The sequence below is a fragment of the Falco cherrug genome, chromosome 4 (assembly GCF_023634085.1).
Source record: "Falco cherrug isolate bFalChe1 chromosome 4, bFalChe1.pri, whole genome shotgun sequence".
Classification (NCBI taxonomy): Eukaryota; Metazoa; Chordata; class Aves; order Falconiformes; family Falconidae; genus Falco; species Falco cherrug.
Genome location: NC_073700.1, coordinates 101953864 through 101967736, shown reverse-complemented (window position 1 = coordinate 101967736; position 13873 = coordinate 101953864). Strand labels below are relative to the sequence as shown.

The window sequence follows — 13873 nt, the reverse complement described above, 5'->3', positions numbered from 1 at the left end:
GGTTTCTTGCAGCTTTCTCTAATCTATCAGAAGCTGACCACCACCAGCAGAACTCTAAACTAAAAACACTATGTATCCAACCCAGCAGAGTAGCTGACAGTTCCAGGCTGCCTTGCATTGACACTTCCACTCTCAAAGTAATTTACCAGAGTTTGCTTTTAATGTAAGTCTGACACCTAAAAATCAGTTACAATGATCTATTGAAAACAACAACTACTTTTTGTTTAGGCTTTACATTTGCAAGCAAACAACAGGCAGGTAACCATTTGCATTCTACTCTGTGTAGAATACTTCAAAGGAAATGAACAATGGAGTAAGTCCAATTAACTTTTGTGCACTAAATAAAAGTCTAGGTTTAAAAGTACTGAAAAACAAAGATCTCTCCTTTTAAGCCCCACCTCACAAACTATGAAAAAAGGCCTTGTCAGATTACCCAGCCTTCTGGCAAGCTATTCAGCAAATCCAAACTATTTTCCCTCCCAAATTCCTGCACAATTCCTACCTCCTCTGTAGTACTGAAAACAGAAATCAGAATGGGCGGGGACAAAAAAACACTGTTATTCCAAAAAGCATGCTAATTCTTCATCAAGAGAAGAACTACACTTACACACTTGGGTTCAGTGCTTCTGTAATGAAACGAGCCACTAATGAGTAATAATCTATTCCGGCATACAGCTGATTGAAAAATCTTGGATGACCTGAAAATGCAGATGAAAAGCAAGCAGTGACAAGATGTACATAAAAAAGAATATATCACAGGCCCTCTCAGTTGAACACTGATCACTGCAAACCACAATTCACTCCATCATTCTCTCAGTATATTCTGGACTTACTGTCCTTTTCTTAGGCTAGGCAATCTTTTCAAAGGAAATTTAATAAGCACTTTCAGGTCCCAAAACTAGGTCTGATTGATGTAAGTAGTGCACAGAATGAATGCAGGTTTTTCACAAGTTTTACAAATCAAAACAAGAAAAGGCATTGACAATTGAGTATACACGGTGCCTTTTAACAGTGGTCTTAAGAACCTGCAATGGATGCTTAGCCAAATTTTGCTAAGCAGTAGAATACAGAAACCTGCTGATCCCAGGCAGCTGTGCTTGTGCTCCCACCAAAGTCTGAGTATTGCAAGACAGGTAGTGTAACGGCTTGGAAAATACTGATGCAGACTTAAAACGACAAGTTAAGAGAATTTATTTACCTGCCTTGAAACACTGAGATATAACTAACTACAAGAAGATTCTGTACTATTGCTGACTATAAAAATGTCAGTTCAGCTTACGAGGGACCATCACCTAAATTTTAATCCACAGCATAGTAACTTTTACATGCAAAACCAGGTAAACTCTATGGCCCCATTTTATTATATCTGGGGCTTCACTAGATGTTTATACTTAAAGACTATTTGCCCAGCACGTTTTTACATGCAGTATCCTTCCTAAGGTCACAGTGTAACAAATGAAAATCTAACAGCAATTTGCAAAAGTAAGATAAACAGAACACCTTCCAGTAACTCAGTAATTATATCTGCATATTATTAGTGCACTCCCCCTGTAGATCAGTATTGCTATTTTTCTATGGTTTTCAAAGGCATGAGTTGACTCTCAAAATTATTTTACAGCTTTACTTTGTAGAAACGGTGACTGTAGCAGGGAACATGCCCTGGAAAAGCACAACTAACTATATCAAACGTTCTTCTCGCTTTCCAAAACACCGCTTAAGCTATGCTGCATCTGAAATCCTGAGCTACTGATCCACAGCGCTATTTCCTGAACAGATGTTGTTCATCTCTTTTCGCTAAAATTGAATTATACTACACGTGCTGCAGAAAGGTTAGCTGTAGAGAACTAATCCTGCAGAGATGTGGCGTACTGTCTCTGAAACACTGCAGGCTCTCTTCTCACAGCATCTGGAAGAGAAATTACTGCCTATCAGCAAATTAACACCCTATGAGACTATTGCTCAAAAAGAACAATAGTAAATGCAGGGTAATCATCACTAAGAATTTATGAGGGCAATGATGGTGACTCCACTCCTCACCGCTCAACAAGAAATCACGCACACAAAGGTCCTTCTCCTGCCGCCTGTTTTGCTACACTGTTATATCACACTTGTCTAGGTGACTTTCACAAGACTTCAAAATGACAGAAACTACCATTCATGTCAATGGCATTACAGGAATTAGTTTTCACTTAGTTTGCCATGATTACACATTTTAGTCAAACCTACGGTGACCAGCATTCAGTCAAACAGAAACACGGCCAAATGTTTGCATGCTTGTACAGGCAGGCAGAAAACAAACATTCACCCCCCTGGTCTTCTGAAATGCAACAGAACATTGTAAACATTATCCTGTCTTCCTAAGATAGCATACAAAATAACGTCACTAGCAATCACATTCCTACTGGTTTTGACGCTGTATTGTATAACATCCCGGCAGAGTTGCAAGAGTTTCTGATGAGATTCTCCCGTGTCCCTCATCTCCAGGTCAAGAATCTGCTTCAGTGTTTCAGGGGCTTGCCACTCACAAACCTAGTGAAGGGGATGGGGCGGGAAGACATGAGCAGTGAAAAGGTTAGCCAAGAGGAAGAGGTCATAAAGGTACAAACGCCACAATCAGCACTAGATGCCACCAGAAAATATCTCTGGTAAACCGGTCTCACAAAATCTTGGTTTTATTTTCTCTCTGGCATTGCTTGACCATAACAATTACGGTGGGAGATGCTGGAAGGCAGAAAAGCAAGAGGCCTGCAGCTCAAATTCTGTCCTTAGCTAAGGATTTGTAATCGCAGCATTTTCACATGCTGTTCTACCCAAGGGGTGAGAGAGCAACCAGTGCATGCCCAAAGGCAAGCATGATTAATTTGCAGCTCCTCTTCCCATACAGCCTCTAAAGCAGGGGTTCTGCAAAACCCATTGCAATCTCATAACACTGCCCTTTCGCAGTGGAAGCACATCTACTGTTCCTCCTTCTCCAGTACCAGTGCCCTTGAGGAGCGAACAAATAACTTCCCCTGCTCCAAACAAGAAAAACACTACACCCATTTGTCATCTCAAAGAAAGTGACCATTGTACTCTGAGATGAAAAAACTCATTATTTTCTGGCAAATATGCATGCTAACTATGTTCTTGAAAGGTTTTATAATATGATCTTTTTCAATTTGTAAGGCTGTCTTTTTATTTCAGAGCCAGGCGCAGACTAGAAGCAATTCTGAGGCTATTTAAAGTGCAATAAAATACAGCTTAGATGTATTTACTGTTTTTTTATCTCTGTTACAAATTCTCAACAACACTCTATGCCTTTACCTTTTCTGTTACATCATCAGCTTTCCGGATGACTTCTTCCATTATAATCTTACAAGCCTCTTCCACAAATTTCTCTCCTGCTTTTGAGTCCATTATTGGACCATTTAGGATGACCCCATCCACCAAAACAGCATTCTTCTTCTTCTGGAGCATCTCCTGTTTGCAAATACCAACTGTAAGATAAATAACTCATCGTTAGAGCAAGGCCTGGACAACTAAACCATCAACTAAAGAAATACTCTTTCATTGCTGAAGATTTAGTCAATTTAAGGAAAAAATTCACATGGACTTTTCACATGTACAAAAATCCTAGATTTTAGTGGAAGAATCTTTACAGACAAAAAACCCCGACGCGTTACTTCAAATCTAGATTGTTATTATGTAGATAATAATAGCCTACAGTATGGTATCTATTGCTTTCTGTAGCATACAAAAGCAGGCACGGCATCTTCCAAACACAGACGAAAATAACAGTTCTGGCCTAGAACATGATACAGCTGGATAAACAGAAATAATGTACGAGATAATAGGTATTTTTCTTAGCTGAAAATGTTTCCTTCCATACGTCAACCCTCCTGCTCCCCTTTTTTCACAAAATAATTTTCAGCTTCATTTCCCGTATCTTTATGCTGCTCCTTCCCACCTGCCAGTCCTATTGCTCTGAGCCTTCTTCGTCCTTTGCAAAGTTTCACTGACCTACACTCCGTGAAGATTAAAACCTCTTGAGATTGCTGTCAATATCACATACCTGTACTTCTCTCCTGTCTACACTTGTCCTATTAAGTGCCCTCAGTCACTAATTACAGTAATTTTCTGTGCAGATTATCTTGTTTATTCACTTTGATGACAATCTCTTTCCTCCCCCTCACCTTCATCCCCTACAAGATGTACTCTCCTGATGTGTTCCACAAACACATTGCTGCTTCCCCCTTTACGTTACTTCTGAAAGCACATCCAGGACGCTTCTAAGACGCTAGCCGTTAGCAACAACCACATATCTATTTCATGTATTGATTTCATATGGCAAGATCAGGACTCCAGTTTTAATCAACATGAGGATAAAGGCCAAAGTGAGACATCTGGAGATATCAGGGAACAGACATTTGAAACAGTATAGCACTGAAAGGAGAAGCTGTAACTACCCATATCCAAATTATCTGGGTTACAGACAGCATCTGTCCACTGATCGCGCCTTAGAACAGCTAAGATCTACGAAGCCAGGCAGCGTTGCCTTGAAGGGTTCTCCATCTACAGTGAGGATGGTGGAAGGGTAAAGTGTATGAAGGAGAAAGTTCTATGCCCAAAACAACTTTATCGACTGCTTTACTTTTTGCTCCAGTTATAAAGTGCAGAAGAAAGGTAGCTTTTTCACATGTCTAAACAAACAACTGAATTTCCAGAAGACTGCCAGACACTGCCGTCTAACACATTCATCACACTTATCATAATTACAGCTTCTCATGCGCAGGAGGATATAGAAGAACAATTCTGCCTAGAAAAGCGTATGACTTTGAAGTCCATTGATTGAAAGAAACCCTGTCAATCCCATGAGGTTTTATTCACTGATGACTCAGAGAAGCTATTCAGTTTACTTTCACTTATCAGGAGAGATATGACAAACAAGATAAAATTCTAACATGAGATGGAACCTCAGGCTTCCCATAATACTGATAGCAAAAATGAGACCCCTAGCCTCTGCATTGCTAAAATTACTTCTATTTTTAATCCAAAGGGGTAAAATACTGAATTTTGCTGAACAAAGCAGCCTTTGGCACATTATTGTAGAAGATGCATAAATGTTCTTGTGGTACAGATACAGAACAAGAAGGTAAACAGTATTAAATCCTCAACAGGCAAAAAGGGAAAATCATAGGCATCAAAGACATCAATTCTCATCATGCTTCCCACTGCACCACAGCAGAGGCACCGTACAGAAACTGCAGCTTTGAAAGCCTTACAGGTTTTTCTCTCAAAACACAAGCTAGCAGGGCAACTTCACAAAACCCAAAACACCAGGTATTAACAAGGAATTGGAAGGCATCACGTCTTTGGGCAGAGAAAACAGGGACTATTTTTGGATTAAGAGTTATTTGATGCATAAATGGCTGCCTTAAATACCAACTAGGGTTTAACAAACACAAAAGAATCTCAACCTTGACATCACCTGGAGATGTTACCACCTCCACATATGTCAAAGGTGTTTTGTTTCTATGGAAAATCTAAAAAATTGTATGGGAGATTAATATCTATCACAGAGCACAGATGTTGGTACTTCCTTTGGTTACAGGAAGAACTGACAGTGGAGCAAAAGAACTCACTTTTTTATTTTCCCTCTGCTCCACTTCTCAGGTGTCTGCTAGAACCAAAGCTGTGCAAAAGCTTTCTGTTGGTGCCCTATTTCTGACACTTTCACACAGATACTACATGGATACTTTCATGACTTTATAATGACCTCTTCCAGGGATTGCGTAAAAAACAAAAGCAGAAGTTTACATTATTTTTTCTACCAGGTCTTTAGGGGGCTGGGTGATAGGTCTAACAACAGCTCCCTACTTGAAGCAGGTCTATTAACCTTTACACACAGTTTTACAGTCTCCATAGGAGACTGTGTGGAGCCCAAGGAAGAAGACATTCTCTAGAAAATGGGTGAGAGTCTACCACTAGTCCCAACGCATCTGTGTTGAGCCTCAGGTATAGTCTATGAAAGAGAAAGGCAAAGCAGAGGGGTCAGAAGGAAGGGGGGGAGAGGAGTCTTCATTTCAACAGCAATTTACCTGTGTAAGGCTCCAGCAAACAGTTCAGGACTTAGACCACATTATATTTCATGAAATAATAAACCTTGAAGTTATTTAACACTTTTTCAATATTTTTTTGGTTATCACTTACCGTTTCAGTCTGAACTTGCTGAGAGAAATTCTGCCCTGGATCACATCATAAGGATGCTACTGGAAATTAATAGGAACAACTATTTCATAATCAGCAGCTAAATCAAGCCCCCAAAATACACAATTTCTAAGATAAAGGTCTTCAGGTCTGGAAGAGCACTGTTGGATATACATACATCATGATTTTACTGCAAATCCTGTGAAACTTAATCTACTTATAACTAACTGACTTTGTAAGTTCTTATGAGAATTCCAAACTCTTCTTTACTGAAAAATAAACTTAAGATTCCTCTTGGTAGATTAAAAACCTTGCAGAGGAAAACAAAGCAGATCATAAAAAGATCTGAATTTCCACAATATTTTTTTATCATGTATATTAAAAGATCCTATGACCAATTCATTATGTTTTAGATAGGTGAAACTCCAGAAAGATTCAAGGTTCGCTTTTTATGTCACAGTACCCAAATTAAATAGCACATCTTTTAACACCTTCTCAGAGGTCAGCATTCAAGGTAAGAAACACACACGCTGTCTTTACAAGCTGATAATTCATGTTGGCTCTTTAAAAATGCTCAAAACATTATTTTTAAATAATTTGGGGCCTTTTATGTATCTGTCTCAAAGACACCTGATTGCACTAAGAGAATGTGTTTCACATGAAGCCCACTTCATAGAAACTGCACCTTGTCACACAAACCTTTTTTGTTTCCAAACATGATAGGCAAACCATCTAGAGATGTGGCTGCAATAAATCTACTCTTTTCTATTTAAAAATATAGAAACAGACTCCTAAGCAGACTCAGAAAACAGATTTTCAGAAAGTATATCAAATGCAATTGAGCCAAACGGCCCCAGGCTTGAAACAACTAAAACTTTACCAAATGGAAGTGCTTTAAATCAGAGATTAAGGATTATTGACTGTTGAAGATATCCTTCTGCAAAAGGGAAGACTCAATCCTGCTCCAATGGAAGGCAACTGGGCATTTAGCCACTGGCTTCAGCAGCGGCAGAATCAAGCCTGCAATTCTTACATTTTATCCTGAATGAAATATTCTATTACAGAAGCCTAAGGATTTCCAACCAGCATTTCATTTTTATGATCAATGTTATTCTCCCAGCAGAAAACAAATCAATTGGAGCTGAAATAATGCACAGAAAAATAAACATTATTTTAGATGTTTCCGTATCTTTATGTAAGCGCTACCAAGTATTTTAAAAGCTGCATCTGTGTTTCCATAAACATACAGAAAGTTTCACTGCTAAATTCTTGCACTACAGAAAGAAACTGGAGCCTTGTACTTGGCATGTTCTGACAACATTTGGGAGAGTAGAATAAAATAACCAGAAAGATTTACTGCTCGCAAGAAAGAGGCAGGAACAGAAGGGGGTGAAAGAGTAGCTTGTGCTTGAATGCAAGAGCCAAATCCTGTTCACCGCTGACTATTTGAGCAGATGCAAAAGGCTGGCTTTGGCCAAAGGCTGATTTCTCCTTTGTAACAAATGCAACAGGAATTGTCAGCATTAATCAAAAACAGAATTTCAAAGTTCTTATTCTGTATGATCTAGTCATGGTTCTTCTTTCAGAAGACCTCAGTATTTTCTCCAAATGTGTCCAGCAAAAAAAAAAGCAAACTTGAATGTCAAGACTCCACACCACCATGTTTAATGATTGCTGTGGTGCCATGTGGTGTATCAAAGCATTAAAACACAAACTTATCCCATAGTATGCAGCTATTTGAGACCCCTGGCATACATGATCTTTAAAGACACTTTTTTCCCCCCCCCCCTTTAATCACAGCTTTCTGTATGCACATGACTGAAGTAAAATCACTCTGGTTTTTAAAGCAAAATACATTGTTTCTTAGTAAGCTGATCTCCCAGACATGCTGCCAGGTAGAGGAGATGCAGGTTTCTTAGAATACAGTATATAAGTTGACTTGGTGTCCTGATAAGACCATCCATATGAAAAAAAAGTAGGCACAGGTCCCGTAAGGCTCATGCAATTGTGCCTGTACTAGCTGTTCCTGTTTTGCAGGTTTATGGACCCGGCCTGTGGACAGGGAACAAGCTGGGTGCTTCCCTTCAGAAGGTCTGCAACGGCCCCCCGCACCCAAGAATCCTCCGACTTGAAAATGCAGACATGACCTTCACAGAGCAGGACCAGAGGAACACAAAAGCGCTTGTGTTCAGGCTCAAAGGCCCCTCAACAGACTCTCGGAGCACACTGCTAGCACTGAACCACAACAGTACAACAAACGGGTCCTATTCTCCATCCCACACCAGAGTTTCCCATTCTGGAAGGACAGGTTGGGAGGAGAGAGAGAAATCTGGAGAGGAGCCCCACAGAGAATGCAAGGTCTGTGCTAGGAGAAAGGTTCTGCTTTCCTGAGTCCTGGCGGATCACCCTCATTAGCTGAGTGGCATGATATATTGCACCCGTTCACTGCGTGCCCAGTGTTTGCTATACACAACAGTACTAGGCAGAATATGCTTTTGTCAGTTTTTTCAAAAAAACGTTAAGAAACAAAAATCAGGAATTTTTATGTGGCCAAACCTCAGGAACTGATGTTAATATTTAATAACTTCTCAATGCCCTAACCAAGTAACTGCAGGAATGAGTCATGCGGTAACATTTCCAATTAGGAAGAAAGGCTGTGGAGAATTGGAATTCACCTTGATGCAAAACTGAGAAACGGCAGATGCCAGCAATGAAATGGAAATCACAGCACCCTGACCCCAACGAGATTCTCTCAGCTCACATGTTCTGATTTTTAACACCTCCCAACAACAGGAAGCATCTGAGAAACAAAACGGCTTTTATTTTAATTAGAACTTGCACATTGATAATGAACATTCCTTTTTCTGTGGGGAAGTAAATATATTTGCAACATACAAGTCAATCACAGGCACTATGCATGGGACAGCAAAGTTAACAACTTCAGCAGGCGAAGTTCAGACAGAAGTGGTGAATAAGTGTGACTGACATGGAATATAAAGAATCCTTGAGATTTCTTTCTCTGCTTCCCACTGGAAAAAACTGAAATGAAAATGCAATTGAGGTTGTTTTCCAAATGTAAGTCCTGCAACTTGACTTAAGAGTCCACTACAGCCTGTAATTTCATGCAAGAACTGTATTTTCAGTCACAATATAAAACCAATTTTTAACTCCAGTCTTTCAAAAATCAGCTAAGAAAGCAGTAATTTACTAAACCTGAGTTTTCTGGGATTCAATGCAACTTAAAATGTAACAATAGATGGAAAGCCTAAATTTCTTTTTAGGAAGTTTTCCCTCTACGTTCAAGTGACAGACAGAACAACTTTCACTTTTTGTTAACATCATAAACACTTCCATATTTTCTGTTTCCTACAAAGAATTTCCAATTACTGCTCACTAACTTAGGTTAACGACATTGCTCTGAGATATGTCATTATTTACTAACAACACAGGGAAGCTAGTGCACAGTAAAACGGGATGCAACTTCACAGCCCACTAGGTCCTCTGAACTAGTTTCTACATAGACATTCATAATTTATTAGCATATTATGTATGGCAAAGTAGTTCAATCCACTTTCAAAATGTAGCAAGTTGCCTTGCATAAACTACTTTAACATTGCTGGTGAGATCAGCAGCAACCACACAGATGAGGGACCCAGCAGGGCTCTGGATCCATCACTTCAGATTGTGCCTGCCTTGATTTTTCCATGTGGTTTTGGTGAAACCACTCCTGAGCTGCAAGAAGCCAAGCTGCTGGGTGACAAGACACATTGGCAAGTGCCCACAGAAGACACTGGCAGTCCTTTTCAAGGGCAGCAGCCTGGATGGTGCATGGCTGAAGCACAGACCTGACCACGCTATGCATCCTAGGGCTCACCAATGAGACTGAGTAAACCCTGCCCCAGCAGGGCAGCTGGAAGAGGCCCCGAAGCCCCACGCCACTTGCAGTCTGACTGCACTCGTATCTTCCATTTTTCCTCTAAGGAAAGCAAAAGATGGATGACCTGCTTTGGGTTTTTTTTGACCAAGCCAAAATTTTAATCTGTCATCTGAGATGAGCATCAGCACTGCAACCAAACACCAGGTACATACAGCATTTGTTGCCTGCTCTTCCCCCTTCAGGCAGGTGTAACAGCTTTTTAACAAGATCCATTGGCCCCAAAGGAGGCTCAATAATCCTTGAACAATGGAGTAGGTCTGCTTGAGAAAAACGAGTTCAAGAAGTGCAATGAGACACAAGCTCTCTTGCAGTGTAACCAGTGGAGGGATGCCAAGCTGCTTATGAGACAACCTTTCTTGTTGAAACCCTGACATTTGCCAACGGATAACATCATATTTATGAGGCTTTTCAGCTTACGTAAGGTGAGATGTTACGAAGGGCAGAGACATCCAAGCTTTACAGCCAGAAGCTCTTCCAAAGTATCTAGATTTAACCAACTACTTTGTAGAGTTATTGCGACTTCACTGACAAAAGACCTTGGTCACTAAGGGCCACTTTCTTCATCATATTTATGGCACTGAAAAACCTCTGGTCCAGTGACTTTTTCTTCAAAGACACCTTTATTTGCTGATACTTGCAAGTTTTTCATTTAAAAAAAAAAAAAAACAACACACAAATAAAAAAAACTCAAAAAGCAAGATCACATATACTCAAGAAACAGTAATAGAGATGGATATACACACATTTCAACCAGGTCAAAGCCACTCTTTTATCGTCAGACTAGCCTGACAATAATCAACAGAAACAACTGCCACTGACAGGCCAAAAAGCAACAACCATTTGCTTTTAAAATTTATTATTTCATCATTGCACACATATAATCCCCATTAATGTTAAAATAACTTGCATGCACAGACAGAAGAATAAAAAGGGGGGGGGTGGGGGTGGGGGTAGTGGCACCAATTTAGCCATGTAAGCTGAGTATCCTTGAGCTATCAATGCTTTATAACCAAACACCTCCAACAACCTCTATAGTCTGTGACACAAGAAAAGGCAAAAAGGGGACATAAGAAATTTAACTTTTTTTTTTTGCAAAGCCTGAAGAGGTATTTTCTGTAAATATCTGGAATAAGCGTTAGGACTGACTGTCCCAAACCTGACTGTGGGGGGCCGGAGGAAGTCAGCAAAATACAGACATGTATTTCAATGGGTCCATTTTTTCTGTTTTAAATATGTAATAAATGCTTATGGAAATACAAATGGTCTAAAAAAAAAAGCAGACTGCTTAAAATAATCAAGGGCAGCAAAATTAAGGCACATGAAATCTAAACTGTTTAATAGGCAATAACTGCTGAATCAGTATGCAACAAGATCTCCCAATGCATTAAAAAGTCACAATTCTTGGTTGTGTAAGTGACAGCTTAAAAGATGCCTTAATCAAGAAAGAAGAATTATTTATTGAACTTCTCAAATGTCAAATTAAGCTTCTTCACTAAACATTCATTAACTGCCAAGAAAATTCTTATTAATTTTAAAGCATAACAAATGCACTCACACAGAATGCCTTTATTTGATGCAAACTTCATTTCTTGCAAACCTATGTTTCCCTTCCTCTGATGAAATAATATTAGCAAAGATCCTAATATCTTTTTTATCAGATCAGATGTTAAGATGCAGGAGAGATCCTGTCCCTCTGTTCTGACCAAAATACTAACGCGAGTGTCACATTACCAGAGCTTTAAAGTCACCCTAACTTCCAGTATGTTTTACCATGCTTCACATTACAGCTGTTTGAGATGGCAACACAGCAGCATCTTACATGAAATATATGTTTGCTGACTTATCTCCCCAGTCTGCTGGCAGACTCAAATGACGTAACACCTCAAACATACCATAAACACACACCAAGCAGCCAGCAATTCAGAAGTCAAAAAGCAGCATACTGCATAAATGCTGGCTGCTCCCTTCCCCTTGTGGTTTCCAGCTCCAACTCTGTGGTACTTGATGAGCTAGTAAACTACTTCAAATCCTGCTTAATAGACTCAGCCTTTATCCCCACAAGGAAACATCTCACCTTTTTTTTTTTTTCTTTTTTTTTTTTAATCCAAACACAGAATTATCCAGGCTTTCTCCGTGCCAAAACCACCTTGGAATGCTACCTCATGCCAAATGACTGAAGGATATACGCAGTCAAGATCCGTTTCTGCAGCTAGAAGTCGGAATCTACAACTTGGCTGCCTCTCATTAATGGGATTTTGCTATCTTTTGCGTTACTGGGAGCATAGCCTAAAAAATCCTCCTACTCACCCCTGCACAGTCATTAAGGCTGACCATGTGGACAACGATGATAAGGTCTGCGAGAAATTAGGCTCAATTAGCAACAAGCAAGATGAACCTCACAAGCACTTGCTTTCAGATACATTAAGGGTGCTTAAACAAAAGCAAAAAAGGAAAAAAACCAAGCGTCACCCCCAAAGAGTACTCCCGCTGTATTCACCACAGTGGCCACTACAAGGGTAACTCTATGCACATCCAAGTATCTGCTCCAGCTGTACCCACTCTGCCAGCTGCTCCAGATGTGCAAAGCAAACGCAATGCTACTGCTGCAACAAGCAGGTACCTTCAGACTCTCTCTCCTAGATGTTCTCCCATATAACCTTAAAAGCTAGGAGTACATAAAACTAGTACTGAAAGGAGAAGTGCACATATCAGCCCAGAAGGCCTGGTTTTATCTGTGGATTCACAACTGCCAGGGGGAAAAAAGGCAGCTTTCAGCAGGCAGCAAAGACCTTACCACCTCAAGAACCAATGAGCCCCATTTCTTCAACAGCTCATTATAACAGGAGCAAAATCTTTCCCCTGATCCCAAATCACCTGAATTCACAAATAAAGCAACGATCACCATCTGTAGAAAAGGCTACAATGCAGCTCAACCTCCTTCACCATCCCACCCATGTGAAGTTAATTCACCAGACACAACCTGACAGAAACCACCACAGCAAATCACTAAAAGTAAAGGGAAGAGAAGACAGGGAAAGTAAAGAATTCCTCACAAGAGATAAAAGTATGCAAAAGTTACAGATGCTACTAATGAACAAGGCAGAGACTGAAAATCCTGCAGCAATAAAGGCAGGGATTGTATTTTCATTAGATGCATTCTGTCTTAACAGTACAAAGGCAATTAGACTTTTGGTAGAATACTTCAGGCAATACTTGAACAAAAATGCTACTACCCAGCTGAAGGGGAACACCAGGATCTCAGTCTTAGCAACCACTAGCAGCTTATACTTGGTGTTGTCTTGGCAGAGGATATTAAGATAAGCTGCAAATAGCTTTTGGACCTGCTGTCACTCATACAGTACTGCCCTTGATACTCACATACTACAGCTGTTGCTACTTGCACAGTACAGCCTTAAACTACTATGCACTTTAGAACACATTTACTGCACACCAGAATTGTCACGTAACTCTACAATGCTCATTCAATTTATATCAAATCAATCAAAACGGAACCACTGTTCTTAAAATACTAAGCTTGTGGACTTTTCCTTTAAATACATTATTTTGTTTGGAGATTTTCCACCAGTAGAGTGCTAATGACTTGGGTCACCCATAAATACACAGCACTGAACATCTGGGAGACTTTCTCAACCAGGGAGTAAAAACTTTCATAGCATCTCATCCATGCTTAGGGTAAAAAAAAAAAAAAAAAAAAAAAAAAAAGTGCCCGAGGTTTTTTTGTTTTCATAA

At 39.9% G+C, this 13873-nt stretch overlaps 1 protein-coding gene across 2 annotated transcripts in view; it reads right to left on the bottom strand.

Annotated features, from left to right (window-relative positions):
- The window catches only part of GADL1 (glutamate decarboxylase like 1), a 131827-nt gene that overhangs the window by 69689 nt on the left and 48265 nt on the right, over positions 1 to 13873 (bottom strand). For both annotated transcript variants that reach the window (XM_055709956.1, XM_055709955.1), the window contains exons 2-4: positions 3304 to 3476; positions 2403 to 2529; positions 608 to 698 (exon numbers count right to left, since the gene is read on the bottom strand). In XM_055709956.1, coding sequence (XP_055565931.1) covers positions 608 to 698; positions 2403 to 2529; positions 3304 to 3456 — 371 coding nt within the window. In that variant the 5' untranslated portion in view covers positions 3457 to 3476. The remainder of the gene's footprint in view (positions 1 to 607; positions 699 to 2402; positions 2530 to 3303; positions 3477 to 13873) is intronic.